The 18,813-nt window shown below is 39.5% G+C and overlaps 1 protein-coding gene across 1 annotated transcript in view; it reads right to left on the bottom strand.

The window, feature by feature from the left end:
- The window catches only part of LOC113057053 (GDNF family receptor alpha-4), a 99,922-nt gene extending 83,083 nt beyond the window's left edge, over positions 1-16,839 (bottom strand). Inside the window, exon 1 of the mRNA XM_026224074.1 lies at positions 16,341-16,839. Within this exon, the coding sequence (XP_026079859.1) occupies positions 16,341-16,383 (43 nt within the window). The 5' untranslated portion in view covers positions 16,384-16,839. The remainder of the gene's footprint in view (positions 1-16,340) is intronic.
- Positions 16,840-18,813: the final 1,974 nt, after the last annotated feature.

The following is an 18,813-nucleotide window of genomic DNA, read 5'->3' as shown; positions in this document are numbered from 1 at the left end:
ACAAGGACAGCCTGGGGTAACGAGGGTAATTAAGACACACCTGGATGACATTAACACAATCAAGCACAGGAGAAACTGAGTCACGGAGCACATGGGGAGAGAAAACACAACCATACAGGTCCATATTCCTGACAAAAAACATTTGACAGCAAATCAAAATCAAGCATTCAACAGCCCAATAGTATACAGATGCATCTCAATAAATTAGAATATTGTGGAAAAGTTGAGAATTGAGAAACTTGTGTGTTAAATAAATTCATTGTACACAGACTGAATTAGTTTAAGTCTTTGGTGATGATTTTGGCTCACATGTAACAAAAACCCACCAATTCACTATCTCAGTTGTTCATCACTAGAATAAATTATAGTTTGAAATATATTAAACCAGTTCTTTTTATTTGTAATTAATTCACTGATTTCTCATTTTACTCTGTATTTTAAGTAAAATAAATGCAAAATATTTAATTGGAGAGAGTAAAGAAACTTTCAAAAACATTTTTTTTTTTTTAATCTTACCATACACACATACAGCAGTCCAGGGAGACCATTTATGTTTTAACCACTGTGTGCTGGGAATGTGGCAGCACCTCTACTGTTGGCCATCTGTTGAGTGGACACAACTTAGGCTGAAATCAAATGCTGCCGCCCACATGCTGTGATGTTATCAATACTCTCACCTCCAAATGCTTTATCTATCTCTCCAAAACTCCAGAACAACAGGAACATCACTCTGCATCACACTGACTAATGAACATTGATAGCCCTCGAGGAGGACAGTGGGTAATCCCGGGAGCATGTTGAGGAGACGGGGATCAATAAATGCTGCTTAATAACTGTCCATCTCTCCAGCCGCTAACACTGATGACCATTTGATCACCACAACACTCCCTATGCAACCTTTTGTATTCATTGTCATGTTTAATTAATTTAAAATTATGATTTTTTTTATGTTTTTTGCATTTACGTGTAGAGAATGTGCATTTAAAATCTGAGACCACAAGTTGTTTTGTTTTTCTCGTAACAAATTAGATTATCTGAGTATCAATATGTCCCTCTTTCTCTTTAATGGACTCCATACATTTTGTGTAAAATATCATGACCATGGTATCCAATGTGATTTCAGAATTATCCAAATCCATCATAATGTTTCTTTGGTTTAAAATCTTCAATATCCTTTCTATTTACTTCAAGGTTATAGTTACATTTTGAATCCCAAATGTTCATTGTGCCCCCAGAATTTTAGATCCCACTATTTATGCACAAATGTATTGCCTTCAGCAAAGACCACATAGACTTAATTAAACCACTTTGTACCCTTCAGTTACGGTCATCAAACTGTAGCAACTGTGCATAACATCAGTCATTTTAAAAACAGATTAGCCTACCTTATCAATAATGAGACCATTTATTTCTGTACTTTTACTCAAGAAGTTAAAACCGAAAGGAATCCAGATAGGAGCAACAAAATCACTTTACCTACAAACCTATACAATTCTATACAGTAGCCCCCACAAAGACAAGCTAAAAATTAGTTTTATTGAGTAAAATAAAACAAGGCAGTCAGAATGAGATTGAGAAATCAGGGGAGTGAATTGCCTTGTAATTGCAAACAAACCAACAGTTGAGTGCACATGTGTGAGGCTGTGAGAGAGAGAGAGAGAGAGAGAGAGTTCTCGGCTGCATGGGATCAGACTGAGGCAGTCTGCCTCCACCCATCCGCCGGCTACAGTACTCCAGCCTGCTCATCGCCGATGGCCGCCCCCTGCATCTGCCCATGCACCCGCGCCGCATCTGCAGCAGCTTCCAGCAAGTGGCGCCATAGAGCTGGGCATAGGCAGGCCGTCCCACCCGTTCTGGCCCCCGTCAAACCTGGTGGTGAGCAGAAGAGCAAGAGGCCCTGGAACGGGCGACTCAGAGAGAGGTAGCTGCTTTCTGGGGGATCGTGTAGGCACCTCTCCCTCCCCTAGAAGAGGACCGGATCGAGAATCTGGAAATCTCAACGAGAGAGCAGTTGCCGGATGGAGAATCTGGAAATCTCAACGAGAGAGCAGTTTTCTCTTTTTCAGTGTCTCAGGAGCGCACAGAGAGTTGCAGCCGGCCCAGCACCAGACCCCACTCATCCTCCTTCTTCGCCAGATGGCAACAGCGGGGAGTTTGAGAGCGTCATGAAGGCCCTATTCACGCACCCTCTGCCAACCTGTGGAACCAGGTGAGCCTTGCACCCCACACTCACGGCCCTCTTCGGCCTAAGGGTCTGGTCAGTGCTACCCAGCCCATCTCGCTGGCCTATGTGGACCATTAGCCTGCGATTCAGTTCGCCCGACATCCCCCCAAGTTCAGCGGTATCCACTTCCCTACAGTGAAAGCATCCGATGCCCCTGTTTTCTGGTAGAGATCGCAGTCCTACTGGTGAAGGACACGATAGAAACGGGGAAAAGAGCAAACTCTCCCTGACGCAGAGGATCTCTTTTCTCGGTATGGTGTTGGATTCGGTCAAACGCCTCACAGAGGAACATGCGCGGTCGTTGTTATCCTGCTTGAAAACATTCAAGGGCAGGACAGTGGTCCAACTGAAACTTTTTCAGAACTTATCAGGTGTGCTTGGTTATACCGGCCTGTTACCAAACCCTCATCCCGTAATCAGATCTTGTGTTCCTCCAGGCAGGGGTGCCCCTAGAGCAGATCTCCATGCATGCTTTGGTTCACACGGATGGCTCCGCCACCAACTGGGGGACCACGTAAAACGGGCATGCAGTCTCAGGGGTTTGGACGGACCCACAGCTGCATTGGCACATCAATTGCATAGAATTGTTAGCAGTGGGCTTTACCTTGAACCGTCTCAAAGGTTGCTTTACGAGGCAAGCACATGCTGGTCTGAATGGACAACACAGCTACCATTTTATGCATCAACTGACTAGGTGGTCTGCACTCCCGTCGCATGTCGCTAATCACCCGCCACCTTCTCCTTTGGAGTCGGAAGGTTCTGAGGTCACATCTTGTTCACATTCCGGGCCTGCTCGACCATTCAGCTGAAGAGCTGTCTCAAGCAATGCTCCTGGGAGAATGGAGACTCCATCCCCTGATGGTCCAGCTGATTTGGAGATGGTTCAGAGTTGCTCAGGTAGACCTGTTTGCTTCTCCAGAGACCTCTCACTGCCATTTGTTCTGAAACCTTCTCTTGCCAGTGGTACCATATTGGCCCACTCAGACCTGATTCCCCTAACTAGTGCTTCTCGCAACAGCCCCTCCTTGGCCCATTCCTCTGAGGAAGGATCTACTGACTGAGAGATGGGGCACCGTTTGGCACCCGCGTCCAGACCTTTAGAAACTCAATGTCTGGTCCCTGGATGGGACGCAAAGGTTCTAGGTGACCTACCCCAGCAGGTAGTGAACACCATCTCTTCAGCAAAAGCACCGTCTATGAGACACACTTACACCTTGAAGTGGAACCTGTTCGTCAAGTGGGGTTCTTCTTGCTGAGAAGACCCCCGGAGATGGCTGTTTGCGGTCTTGCTTTCCTTTCTGCAGCAAGGGCTGGAGCGAAGGCTGTCTCCCTACACCGTCAAAGTCCAGGTTGCCGCTATGGCTGCGTACCGTGACCCCATGAATGGGAAGTCGTTAGACAAGCATGACCTCGTCATCAGTTTGCTTAGAGGGGCAAGGTGTTTAAATCTTTCCCAGCCACTTTCTATACCCTCTTGGGACCTAACTCTAGTGCTAAAATCACTACAGCAGGGCCCATTGGAGCCTTTACATTCAGTTGAGCTTAAGTTTCTTTAATTGAAAACTCTACTCCTACTTGCACTGCGCTCCATCAGGAGGGTAGGGTACCTGCATGGATTTTCGGTCTATGATTTGTGCATAGAGTTAGGGCCGACTGACTCCCAGCAAATCATGAGGCCCCAGCCCAGCTACATGCTCAAAGTTCCCACTACACCCCAAAGACCAAGTGGTGAACCTGCAAGCACTGCCCCTGGAGGAGGCAGACCCAGCCCTGGCTTTGCTCTGTCCTGTCCAGCATTGAGATGCTACGTAAAGCGGACACAAAGCTTCAGGAGCTCAGACCAGCTCTTTGTCTGTTATGGAGTCTAACAGGGGAATGCCATCTCTAAGCAGAGGATGGCCCACTGGACTGTGGATGCCATAACCCTGGCTTATCAGGCAGAGAGTGTGCCCTGCCCGTTCAGGTTGCGAGCTCATTCAACTAAAAGTGTTGCATCCTCTTTGGTGCTGGCTCGTGCTGCCTTGCTGACAGATATTTGTAAATTTGCGGGCTGGGCTCATGTTACAGACGAGAGCAGTCTCGACTCGACTAGTCCTTCTGACATTTGCCACTGGCTCTGATGGCTCTTTTGTAGTTAAACATAAAATACAATTACTCCATTGTTGTTTCAGATTTTGCCTCAGCTTGTCATAATCACATCACTACTAGAGTAAGCTCCTGATTGGTTAATGTGGCGTAAATTTTCACCATAGTTCAGATTTTTCAACTCGTCAAAATGCCCGAAACACTCAATTCACGCTGCATCATTCGCAACGCCTCATTCGTGCAAATCGCGCCGCAGGATGTTTATTCGCGTCTTTGCATTTGTGATTGCAAAGTGTGAATGCACCATAAGAGCCCATGTTTCCCCGGCAGACATCTGCCTTCCCAAGAGGGTTTTAATCACCTCAAATTTCTCAATATACACCTAAATGGATGCTATATGTGTATTTGCTTCCGAAAACTCCTTCAAAAAGAATGGGGCTTCCGCAGCATTCCTGTTCCAAGCAGAATGGGTAAGTTCTCCCAGTGTTATCCAATTTCACCCAGTGAGGTAATGCTTTGATAATATTGAGTGGAACTACTTGTTCCGAGCCCCGGCCTACAACTAATAGGGGCGCAGGTGGCTCACACAGGGCACTGGAAGGGGCAGCACCCATGGCACTTTGGTAGGGATCCCAATTCGTTGGTCAACGACGTGATGTTGAGAGTGATCGACTGAAAGGGAACCACTGTACCACTGCTGACCCACAGGGTCACCGGCTTGGCTCCTCAGTGAAAACCTGGTATGGATTGCACCTGCTGCCTTATTATACTCACGCTGCAGATCACCAGCAGCTGGATGCAATAATTGCATGCCAATGTGCATTGGCTCGTTTATTTTACACTCGAAGTAGATTGGTCTACATGACGTCTCCGTTCCCTCCTACAGGGAACAAGGGTTACCATACGTAACCGAGATATAACCTGGATGAGCCTGTGTTATTAGTTTTTACTGGTTGTTATCAAGTGATAACCTACCTAGGAATGTCACTACTGACCAATCAGAGTCAAGTATTACACAGAGCCTGCAAATAATGTAGGATATTATAATGTATAAACATTTAAGATCATGATTTTTTATAAAGCTGCCTTAAAACTATGCATATTGTGAATAGAGCAGTACAAATAACATTGACTTGACTCGTTGGTCCAAAAGGACAATTTATGTCTATAAAAGTGACACATTGCACATTTGTGACATCATATAGATGATTAAATTGACATATGACAGTCCATCAGCACAACAGATAAACAATATAGGTTTTTAGTTCACCTTGTTAAGGTAATTAATGAATAAAACCATTATGCTTAAATTCCAGAAGAAGAAGATTTGCGTTGTTCTGCTCCTAATACATCGAATTTTATGTTCAACTTTATGTTCTGTGGCTGTCATTAAAGAATATAGAAATCAATAGTAGGAATTCCCTTAGAACTCTCAAAGGTACAGCTACTGTATTACAACAGCAAAACTAAACCTATTAAAATTCAGTGAGAGGATTTAAAATTACCAAATTTGGTGCAAACCTTTACAAAAAGAAATTACTAATGGATGTCAGGAGAACAATTGAATGATAAAATAAATAAATATATTTAATGACCCCTTTAGAAAGTTTACATTCTCTCGCTGTCTATTTTATCTTCTACTGCTGTATTCTGCGATGTCTTGTTAGTCAAATATTGCCTTATCTTTTATAAATAATAAATCAAAAGATATCAGAATTCTTTTTGAGAGTTCTTTGTGAATTGTATTCAAAGCTAAACGTGCATATTAGAAGCTTCAAGAGTTTTTTTTTTTTTTTTTTTTTTTTCAGAAAATGCATCTATTATGCAATCATACAAAATAGGCTGATAGCTTGCCTTCTTGTCAAAGTATACAAAACTGTGCTCTCTGTTTAATTTATAAACCATTTTCACAGTCCTTGTTCTCAATAGACACATGCACTGTTAATGACTGGTTTATAATCTTTCACCATATTTTGTCCTCATTACGAGCCAATCAGCATGGTGCATTTTGTCAGTCTGCTAATTACAGGCCAATCAGCTCAGTGCGTTTTGGTGAACCACTCATTAAGAACCAATCAACAGTGTATTTAGCTGAACTGCCCGCAGCTTCTGCCACTTGTTGTCCTGATTTGACCTATCGGTCATTTCCATCAGCTCCCAAATGAACATGAAGGGATCAAAGGCAGAACTATGTGAGGCATATCTAATGTGGCCAAAACCTAATTATAACTGATGCCATGCCAAGCCTGCTGACTTTAGCCTTTGACTGTAACAAACATAGTGTCAGCTGGCAGTACACCATATAGGTTACAAGAAAGAATTAGTCATGTTACACCAGAGGTGATGCCCCTTTTGTCTTTGAGTTTACTTGCAATAAGTGGCTTTAATGCATGTGAATGAGGTTTAGTCACACTGTTGCTATAAAGGATTCATGCAGGTTTCATTAGAACTGGCAGAGATAATGTTTATGCCATACTGCAGGCAATGTTTTATTGTCTGTACTGTGAGAATTCACATGCGCCACATCATTGCAGTTGATCCGTACACAAAGGGTCTAAATTTAATGCTCGCCACACAACAAATACAAGTAAAAATAGATTTAGTGAGCAAACAGAGTTGGTCGGCAACTTTATTGGAAAAAGCTGCATTACATGGTTTAAAAAGAACTGCATGAATGATAATTTTAGAATTGCTGATGTAAGTGACAATTTATCTGTCAATCTGACACATCTGCCTTTGTCTTTAAACAGCTTATATCTCAGTGAAGGATTCAGCACTGTAGGATTTTTTTTTTTCAGACATTCATGATGCAAAATATTCCTTGCATTACACCAAAAAATCTTTTTTTTTTTTTAAGAGTTAGAGACAGTAAGTTTGTATTGATGCTGTAAGTGAGAAAATGACCTGTACTGTTTGCATTACCTTGGTCAATGAATATAGACTAATAATCAGTTTGATCAGTATTTTTAAACAAATATTTTTTTCATGTAGGACATTATTAATTCTTTAATATATTATTTTTACAGATTATGGTGCCATCTGGTACATCTTTAAAAATAACACTTTAAAAAGCAGCGCAATAAACAGAAAATTACATTGTTTACAGTTTTACAGAAGAAAATTATATTTTATAAAATATATTTTGTAAAAGAATTATTTTAAATGCAGTTTAATGGTTGCCAAAAAAATAAAATAAATATTATATTATATATTATATATAAATATTTTCTCTTTTCACTAGCCATTGCAGAAAGTTAATTTTGTACAGAGCCTCGCACATGACATTCAAGAAAAAATAAATAAATTGTGCGCACGATTTACTAATTTGTTCCCTAAATTTACTAAAATGTGCACATGACTACTATTGTGTTCCCTCGATTTACCATTGCGTTTGCTCGATTTGCTAAATCGTGCGCACCATTTATAAATCGAGTGAACGCAATAGTAAATTGAGGGAACGCTATAGTAATCATGTGCTGGTTTTAGTACACTGAGGGAACGAATTAGTAAATAGTGCACACGACTTAGCCTTATATTTTTTCCTGCGTGTCATGTATGGGGCTCCATAATTTTGGACCCCGAACTCGAACACATGTCGGCTCTGCAGGGGTTGAGGTTCACACATTCTCCAAGCTTGAGTGTTTTGTTCTTCATGAACAAAAGTCTCTCACAGACAGAAGGGACAGAAAGGCTACAGTAAACAGAACAAAACGTGCCTCAGTTCACACATCACTTTATATCCACTCCCAGGCAGAGACCATCAGACCCTGCATTGTTGATCTGTATGCTTGTGGTTGCGGCACATGGACTCGACAAGAGTCTGATCCCTGTTCATTTGTATTCATGTGACTGTGGCTCAGCCTCAATTCCCCCTTATTCACGACCAGCCTCCGTAGCACTAACAAGAAGTCTCTGCTTTTGAGCAAGGGGTGGTAGCGTTCTTCAGAACCATGCTGAGATAAAATCACTCCAGACAATCTCCGGCCTTTCCCATTCTGCCTGTCGGTATGCCGCATGGAAGTCGTAAAAATGCCAGATTCTTTTATTGAGGCTCTGGTAATTGTCCTGGCAGTTTAATCGTGCCTTTACAAAAGACGGCAGAATGATAGGCTGTTAACATAATGAGCGGCTCTGTCACCTCCTCCTGTGCTTCAGTCCTCTTTGCCTGCTCCAAGATTGTGTGTGTGTGTGTGTGTGTGTGTGTGTGTGTGTGTGTGTGTGTGTGTGTGTGTGTGTGCTTTCCTTTATCTAAATCCAAAAAAGGTCTCAATTTCTTCTCTTTTCTTCTCTGCTCTCTCCAGATGATGGGGGGGATTGGATCCTGTGCAACATGCCGACTGAATGGATGACTGACTCTAAATGAACTCGCACAGAGAGCATGTATTTCAGACCTGACCTCACACATATAGGTCTATACATAACGCCAGGTGTGCTGGATACAGTATAACACCACATTACGACTGGGTGATTTGATGGCAGAAATGTGTCATTCTGAGTAGAGATCTGGTATATGCCTCAGTTCATATTCATGCACAGGTGAATGAGGAGGGACAACATGTTCATTTTCTCTTAGAGTATGAAGGTTCTTTATCTTATTTGAATCTGTAGCATACTTGCATTATTTTATGCTGCTCACAGGGTTTCTGGGGTCTTAAAATGTCTTAATTCATCCCCATCCACAATTTAAGGCCTTAAAAGATCTTAAATCATACTAGGAATCCTTAAAGGAACACTCCACCGATTTTTGAAATAGGGCTTATTCACATTATTTCCTACATTTAGATAGGTGGGCAAATGCATTTTTGTGTCAGTGCATGCATTGTTTTAGTTTGACTGGGTCGGCGTTAGCTTAGCTTAGCACAATGAATGGAATCCTTTGTTGCCAGCTAGCATGGCCTGAGTAAAAGTGATCAAAAAAATAAAAAAAAAACACCTAATTACTTCTTGTGGACTGCGTATTCACAACGAGTACAAATAGCGATCCAGATTAACACTAGGCGATTTCCTAGGCAGATATTGGCTTGGGACTATATTATGGGGAAGCACAGGCGAAGCACTGCTGCTTAGGCGAAGCACTGCTACTTCGGCGCAGAGATATCACGCAACACATGAAATCCCACGACTTCCGTCAACATACCGGCGTGAATAGTAGCAGCCTGGCTATTTTCCTTACAGTACACGAATGGCGATGAACATGGCTGATTTTGAGAGAGACGAAGAGGGTGACTTCTCAGACAGTCAATAACCAGAACCATACCTGTTTGAACCAGAGTTTACAGAAGACGAGCTGCGTGCTTTGGAAATAGAACGACAGTAGGAGACTGCGGTCAAGCCAGCCGCACTTCAGAAAAACACCGTCAAGCCAGCCGCGAGTGAAATTTATATGCGCGTGTATTAGTTGCGATCGCTCAACAGCCTGAGGACGTGAGGATGAGAGCCAACATGAACTGGTGGTGTGAATGTGGGGGAATATGCCAATCTATGCCGACGGAAATAGAGTGTCTTTGCTGTAGAGAGTGGGACATGTTTTTGCCATTGATGACCAGGCTTAACACGTCAGATCAAGATGAGCGTGCCCGAAGTTGTGTCACATCTACAGAGGATTTCACGGCGCTGATCCATTCTGCAGTACTCGATTTTTTTTTCCGGTGTGACAAAGTGAACTGGAAAAAACGCCCCACGCCGAATGGACCAAATGGACAGCTGTCCACAGAGTAAGTGATTATTTTAATCATGACGCATGTATAGATCGACCCATATTATACCTGTATTCACATAGAGTTGATGTTTTCATGTGTTGCGTGATATCTCTGCGCCGAAGTAGCAGTGCTTTCTTCTGTGCTTCCCCATAATATAGTCCCAAGTCAATATCTGCCTAGGAAATCGCCTAGTGTTAATCTGGATCGCTATTTGTACTCGTTGTGAATACGCAGGCCACAAGAAGTAATTAGGTGGTTTTTTTTTATTTTTTTGATCACTTTTACTCAGGCCATGCTAGCTGGCAACAAAGGATTCCATTCATTGTGCTAAGCTAAGCTAACGCCGACCCAGTCAAACTAAAACAATGCATGCACTGACACAAAAATGCATTTGCCCACCTATCTAAATGTAGGAAATAATGTGAATAAGCCCTATTTCAAAAAACGGTGGAGTGTTCCTTTAAATCAACAAAGTCAATAAAAGTTTTATGCACTGCAAAAAGGAGCACCTTGTATTTTGTTTTCCAAAACAAATATCCTTCAATACACATTTTCTGGAGATGCGCATGGAAATTGTCAGCTTTTTGTTCTTGTTTCTAGCAAAAACTCACTTCATTTTGATCAATTTTGACCATAAACAAGACATATCTTATGTTATTTTGCTTCACTGGAAAACAAGACAAAATCAAAAATACAGATAAAGAACTTTTTGCAGGGCTATCTGAAGGCACATAAAAGTTATTTACATATTGTAATAAAAAGCTGTTGGAATTTGTATTTTCAAACTTTTAAGTGCGGTTAATACAACTCATTGTGTTCCCTAGACATTAACATTAAGAGAGCATATTGATGTATTGGGTTCCTTTAACTGTGTTCCTTGACTTGTCTTTATTTTCTCTTAAAAAGGTCTTAAATTCACCTTCATCAAACCTGCAGAAACTAGTGTTTATGTTTTCATTTGAAAAAATAAATAAATAAACATGCAGATGAGCAGAGTCTCCACTTTGGTATGGAGAATCGTTGTGTTGGAGAATTGAATGAATTCATAACTTGAATTAACCCTAGCATACATTATTGACGGATATGATTTTGAGTCTGTTAGGAAAAAAATAGAGCTGCTCAGCAAAACAACACTACTGCCAATAAAAGGCAGGACTGAAAAGCTATAATTAAAGGGGTCATATGATGCTGCAAAAAAAAAAAAACATTATTTTGTTCATTTGGTGTAATGAAATGTGTTTAAGGTTAGAAAAGCACATTATATTCCACATATTATACATTATTGTTTCTCCTCTATGCCCCGCCTTCTGAAACGCGTAGATTTTTTCAAAAGCTTTACAAACTCATCGGTCTGAAAAGTGAGGTGTGCTGTGATTGGCCAGCTATCCAGTGTGTTGTGATCGGCCGAACACCTCAAGCGTGTGATGTAAATGTTACGCCCCTTAACATATTATGATGCCCTGTCCGGCCGGAGCGATGAGACATAAACATTAAAACCCATTATAAATGTGATATAAATATAATTTCTAGTCGTGTTTTCTTTTGGAAGGCAAAACCAAAGTAGTTTCACTTTCCAGCACTTTGTCACACACAACGTTTGAGAACGGTGCGGCCAGCAGATTCTACGAAGAAGCATCCATTGGGTTTGTGGCAACCACATGTAACGACTCTGGGCTGGGGGTTGTCCAGGGTGAAAGCCAATCCAGAAATTTACAGTGCAACATTGATGAAGCAGATGTCGTCCTCTTTTGGAAGGCCAAACTAAGTAGTTTCTCTTTTCACAACCAAACACACAGCATCTATAGAACATGGCGGCGGTGAGAATAAAATGTACATCTTCTTTCTTTGCTTGATTATCTGGGCAGCGTTATGCAAATCTTCCCACATACTGACATAGAGATGTGGAGTCGTGTTAGAACGAACCATTTTAGGGGGTGTGGTTGACTCAACTTTTATATCTCTTTGGATTTTACACTTTAGTCTTTGCAACTTCATAGATCTTATTTATGCACCGAGAGATTGTAAAACTCCAAAGAGAAAGGAGACATTTAAATCACATCATACAGTATGACCCCTTTAAACAGTTATAATGAAAAATTGTACTGCAATATCCTCAGATCTCATACACAGATCTAAGAATAACTTAAATGTCAGTGAATGTCCTCATTCAACTACCTCTTCAGTCAGTTTAAATAAAGAACTGCTTTCTGAGCTTTAATCAGACTGAATAAGCTCTTTTGCACTACAATCTTTGTATTTTGTTTACTTCACTGGTTTGCACTCTATCTGCCATGTGCTTTGTGCTGCTTTAACTTTTTATTTTTTTATATTTTATACATGCCCTTATTTGTATAGTTGTATTTTATATGTAATCTTGATCTATTTTTATGCTCAACTGTAAGTGTTATCTGTATGCACCAAGGGACTGAAAGTAACGCAGTTTCCATTCTCTGTATGTATGTGCTGTACAAGTGGAAGAATTTACAATAAAGCAGACTTTGACTTTGAATGTAATATTTAGTAGCTCCTCCAAATAGGTGAGAGTTTACTGCACAAGTTAATAATTCTACCAACACAGTTTCATTGCAATTCACTCTATTTAATGTTTTGGTGAATCGGTGGCAAATTGGCATGTTTTTGCTTGATCTCATTATCATTAATACATTTTCATATGATCTGCTTATGCTCTACTGAGGGTAGGATTTAGGGATTGATCTCTGTTTTTTTTTTTTTTTTTTTTTTTTAAATGAGATGGTTTTATTAAACATTAATAAGTCAGGGTAGCTGGTAAAGATATATATTTTTTATGAAACCTGAGATATTTTTCCGCCTCCATTGAAAGTACATACACTCAAACTTTGACAATTCAGAAAGTTCATAAAAATATTATAAAAGTAATCCATATGAATCATATCTCTCTGAAGAGACATAATTTTAAACAATGAACTAATTTAATTTAGGTTTTTGTTCACATATAAAAATATTGATCAACTCACATAGAGCTCATCAAATAGACGGTAAACAGAAGCTCAAGAGTTTGTTATTTGTTTGTTTTTACAAGTCATATTTGATGTGCTCTACAGTATATGTGTGAACTTATCAATTATGTATGAATAATAACTTTTTTACAGTGTTGCCAAATTAAATCTGCTCATCATATAAAGTGATCAAAGATGACAGCTCAATTTTCTTTTGAACTTTTAAAAGCATTAAAGTTTGGGGCAAGTAAAACTTTAAAGAAGAGATGGAAATCTCTAATGTTTCAGTAAAAAATATCTTCATTTGTGATGAACGGAAGTCTTATGAATGTGTAATGAAACAGGAGTGAGTAAAATCATGACAAAATGTAAATTTTTCATTATTACTCATGCTATTATATAAGATTTCAGTCAAAGATTCCACCTTTAGACCAAATTCGGTGCGATGAGTCCTTTATTGAGACACATAACAGCCCTGTCTGCTCACTGCACATTAATACTCATCTATACCGCCTACTTGTCCCCTGCTGAATCAAGTCAATCCCAGTCAATATTCACTCACAGGGACAGCTAATTAAAAAGTCACCCCAAAAATCATGCCGAACGAATAGACTAAGAGATGTATGCAGAGGATAATTAGCAGGGTGAAGACAGAGAACCTGGACAGGCCAGTAGGAGAGGGAAGGGGCCATTCACATGAATGCATGTGAGAAACAGCAGCCGTGCCAGAATGTATTCATATCCCAGCATGGTGCAATGAACAGCACTGCATAATGTAATCTGCCACAATTCAAGGTTACTAAATGTGCGGCTAACAAATTTATTCAATCCCCTAAGAGCTTAAAAGGGCTAAATGAGCATTAGTCTAGGAAAGTTGGAATTCATTTGCCTCGCATACATGAGTCTTACACTATTGTTAACTGTTGGAAATTAGCACTTGTATTAACACCTTGAGAAAGGGTAATTTTGGATTTGCTCAAAGACTCATAACTACACACTAAAGTGATAGAATGAACACTTCAGAAAGTATGAAGTAATGTAGCGGAATTATATGCTACTTATTCTTCTCATCTTTATTCATTCATAACTTAATCATATTTTATTCCCACATTTGACATGATTATGTTGCAGACTTGGGAGCAAAGTTTCTCTAAATTATTACACTGCAACAAAACAGTTGACAAAGCCCATTAACATTTCTCCTTGGACTGGAACCGTGATGGCTGTCAAAGTGAAGTGTGACACAGAAGGAGACAAACCAATCATCGCTCACATTGCTTGTATCTCCCCTGCAGGAGAGAACGCTTCATAGATTGACCCAAAAATATTTGCTGTCTGCAGTGTATTGTGTTTCTATAAGAGACTAAATGAACTTGACTTCAAAGTGCTAAGAATAAAATGTCCCCACAAGGAAAGTTAAACCTGAAATCACCTAAACAGCTTAAACCTGGTGAATTTGTCTCAATGAAAATGCAAAAAGGTTTGTGTGAAGGTTAGTTTTGGGTTAGGATACAGAAAATATCATTGGACCGAAGTCAATGGAATTTCTCAACCACCACCAAAACAAACTTGTGAAAATCAGTGAAAAAGTGTCACTCTCCATCAATGACTGTATAACATGTGCCTCTGGCTGTCTAGCTGGTGGCTATATGTCTTTCGTCCTCTGCTTGTGAACCTCAGTGGAAAACCAGTATGTGTCAGAAAGAGAGAGAGTATATATCTTACACTGACAGTATGCTCTTATTTTCAAGACTAACCTGTGATTGAATGTCTGTTCTGGTTTTACTCCTGTTTTTAATCCTGTCCCACTTGTGGCTCTTGATTTTTGCTTACAATCCTATTATGAACCTGTTGTAGCCTATTGCTTTCTTGACAGTATTATGCACATTTTTTATATTTAATGTTGCACCAGTGGCAGTATTGGTTTCATTTGGTGCCCTAGGCTAGATAACACCTTAAAACAGCTTAGCACTTCATTATGTAAGGGTAACACATGTTTTGGCTAGTGATACAAATCTTCAGATACTGTGCAAGGAAAAGCCCATGTCAACAAAACCCAGTTTTAGTAAATCAAGCAAAAATGCATCTGAACTTTACAGACAATTTGTGTCTTTGTTGTATGTAAAAGAAAGCTCTGACATTTTGATAATAACTATTTATATGTTCCACTGAAAAGTGACATATGCATGCTGTTGCAAACTGGGATGCCGGATGATGACAGTTTTCTGTTCAAAGTAAATGATCTGCATTACTTCGGATAATTATCAAAGATAACTACCTTTTAGGTGGAAGTTGTAGTCAAAATCCACTTGAAAATATAATGACAAGATGCTTCTAATGACGATAACTTCCCCCACACATCCCACTTTCCCTTTGTTCCTTTTTAAATTTGTGTGAGTATATATTTAAAAACATCGTGACATTCAGATTTATCTCATAAATGTAACCCATTTCTGTTCCATATTCAATGTGGAAATTTAAATCTAAAAGCACTAAATGAAGCACGACTCGAGCAGTAATGCTTCAGTGAGGCTGTTAAACATCATACAATCTAAGAGGGAAAAACAGGACTGTCATCATCAATCTGAATTGTTTTTTTGTTTTAGTTGTTCTCCACCATGGCATGCCAAGAAGGCTTGCCTCAAAACCTCTGCTTTCAGCCTGTTGCCCAATGCACAAGCGCTTCTCTTGAGACTGTTTGACAAAACTAAGTCTCAGTGGAATACACAAATGGAACGACAGGACGACAGGAGCCAGCGGCATGGGGGTCTAGTTAGGAGGTATCCGTCGCAAACGCTTTTGACAAGTGCTCATGACTCCACAGTCTCAGGATGCTGCTTCATAATTCTTTAAAGGCATTTGCATAGCTGCAGTAGGATGCGTCCTGCGCTCTACCTGCGGACCGCGCGAGATCCACAATGACGCGCACTGCTTGACGGACAGGGTGTCAGGCGGGTGCTTTAATGATGGAGGTAATGTGCCGTGAGCTAGCGCATTAAATACAAGAGACAGATAAAATAAATCGCATTATCGGGTCGTCTGATGCGTCTCATTTGGTGTGTCAAACATGATAATGACACTTAATTGCGCACCGACAATCTAGCGTATACTGAAAATAAACCAGAGAGAATAGTAATGTCCCAACAGCCGAAACACTGCATCTTTCGGCTAGAATAACTTAAAATCGCATTGCAATCGCAAAAGAAACAAGTTGAAGTTAAAACGCAGCGACATTGATTCGTGCGTCTGCAGGCAAAGAAGGGATTCATCATTCCCTTCACATCTGCAACAGCTGCAACTGAGCTCATCCTCCGTTCCCCTCAAATCAGCAGAATTAATCGGAGGAAAACTCACCAAAAACTGCCAGCTGGAACAAGTAGAGCCCGATGAGGTCCATCCTGCTTAGAGCCAACAATCTCGAGGCAGTAAAAGACTTTCGCGACTGCCCGTGTCCACTGGCACCAAAGTTGTCCAGAAAACGTCGTACTGCGTTCAGTGCTGAATTCCTCCAAAAATGCAAGACGCAATCCAAATCATTTCACAGGAACAGGGCACGTCGAGAATCATATTTTATTCCCCAGAAAATCTGGCACCAGATCGAGGGAAACAGTTGCGCAAAATCAGTGTCACAAAACGGCACTATTTCATTACCAAGTTTGGATGCTGCGTTAAAAACCTCATTAGCACTCAAGACAATAATTGAAGAGCGGTGGTAGTCTTCGGATGTAAATTCGGCTGTTTTTCGTCTGGTGCTGCGTCTCTAACTCCTGAGCGCATGAGAACTGCACTGACACCAAATCACGCGTAAGAGCATTGCGCTCTGCCCTCCAACTCTACTAATAGCAGAGAGGATCAAATGTGAGGAAAGCCAATGCAATTAAATGTCATACTGTATGGAACATCCTTAAAATAAAGAGTTAAAAATGTGATTTTATTTCGAAATTTATAATTTCATCTCGACTTTTGTTACAAGACAAAATGGTTCAAAAACAGAAACGTACATTTGCTAGATTGGTGTATTATGTGGTTTGCAATAAGGCCACCCACATCTATACGGAGAGAAAATATAATTCCATTTGTAAAGCTTTCAAAAATAAAACCATTATCTGTTCATTACTTGTATGTTGGTACTTGAGAGGAGGGGGAAAACATGCTTCACTTACATGTAGCAACAGACAGTTGCACTGAAATTAATCACATTTAATGACTAACAACAACAAAAGTTATATAGGAAATATATAATTATAAAATAATATTATATAATATTAAAAAATAACATTATCACCCAGTACCACAATACTACCTGTATTTGTGTGTATACTATTGTCACAACTATTATAAGTCAACTCCGTCATATAATATCTACATTTCTACATTTATTTTGCTTTCTCACAGAAAAAAAAAAAAACAGAAAAAAAATTACTGTGATAAAAAAATGCACACAAAGATAAATTATTATTATTTATTATTATTATGATTATTATTAAGTTGGCCATGTTAGTAGTGAAATGTGTAGTTAGTTTGTCAGAGACAATAGAAAAAGATGCACTTAAATATAGGTGACAACCTCTAAACTTTTTGTAGAGATTAATCCAAAATAATTCCTTGATACATACTGTAAAAAAATATATATATAAACTTTTTTCCCCACCAATCATTAAATCTTTTTTTATTTAGTTTGTGTTTCATGCCACTGCAACAATTTCAACACAGAGAAATATTAATTCAACTTGGGAAGCAAAGCTCTCAGCCTCAGTGTAAATAAGAAATGAGTGACATTTCCATTAGATTTGGCAAAGGTTGAAAGTGTGTGTGATTGCTTTAGCTGTGTTCGATCTCACTGTATGTTTCTTCTTTTCATTACTTTTGTTCTCAGTGCTGTGGCACCTTTGAAATGTGGATATAATAATTATGACATAATACCTGCTGCAGGTATTTTGACTGACAGGGAAGAGAGAGTGAACAAGTGAGGAAAAAGAAGTGAGAACGATGGATTGCTAGAGAGAGTGAGAGAGAAAGAGTTTGGCCAGTAAAATGTTTGCCAGCAGGGGTTTGGCACAGCATCCTCTCTCACATGCTGGAAAACCGTGGTAACAGGCAAACTAACGGCCCATCTGTTGAGAGAGAGATAGAGAGAGAGAGAGATAGAGAGAGAGAGAGAGAGAGAGAGAGAGAGAGATGTAACAGAAAGTCTTTTTGCGCAGTGCTGACAGGTGATGACTCTACAGCAAGTCCTCTTTACTTTCATCCTGGTTCTTCTCTCAGAACTTCTGTAAAAGACACAGAAAATGAAAGTGTTAGAAGTTAGAAGCAAAATAAATGTAAAATGTGATTGTATATAATAATATGTTGTGGGTTTATAAAGTTGGCAGATTGTTACACTTTTTATATTATTAAGTCTATTAGAAGGCTACAAGTTACTAAGTAAAAAAAGGTACAGATCATGGGGCAAGTTGTCACAACAGAACAAGTCCATTAAACTGCAGTGCAAACGTAAAATGAGAATCCATGGTTCCCTTACTATATTTGGTAAAAACTTTAATGTAACTTGAAAATTTTTGGAATTGATTTTGTAATTTACAATGAAAATGCATGCCTTTTCATTTAAATAACAAATTTCCTTCTTTGCTTTTTCTTTTGTACATTATGATTTTGTTACATCTTATGTTGCTGAATTAATGTTTATTGTAATATTTTAGTGTCATGTGTTACCATGTTTTATAACCATAAATTAAATGTGTAATAAATAAATAAATAAATAAATAAATAAATACATAAAAATATGTATATATATATATATATATATATATATATATATATATATATA

Source organism: Carassius auratus, chromosome 38 (genome assembly GCF_003368295.1).
Source record: "Carassius auratus strain Wakin chromosome 38, ASM336829v1, whole genome shotgun sequence".
In the NCBI taxonomy this organism is placed as follows: Eukaryota; Metazoa; Chordata; class Actinopteri; order Cypriniformes; family Cyprinidae; genus Carassius; species Carassius auratus.
The sequence above is the reverse complement of the archived record's forward strand: the minus strand, read 5'-3'. Positions and strand labels throughout refer to the sequence as shown.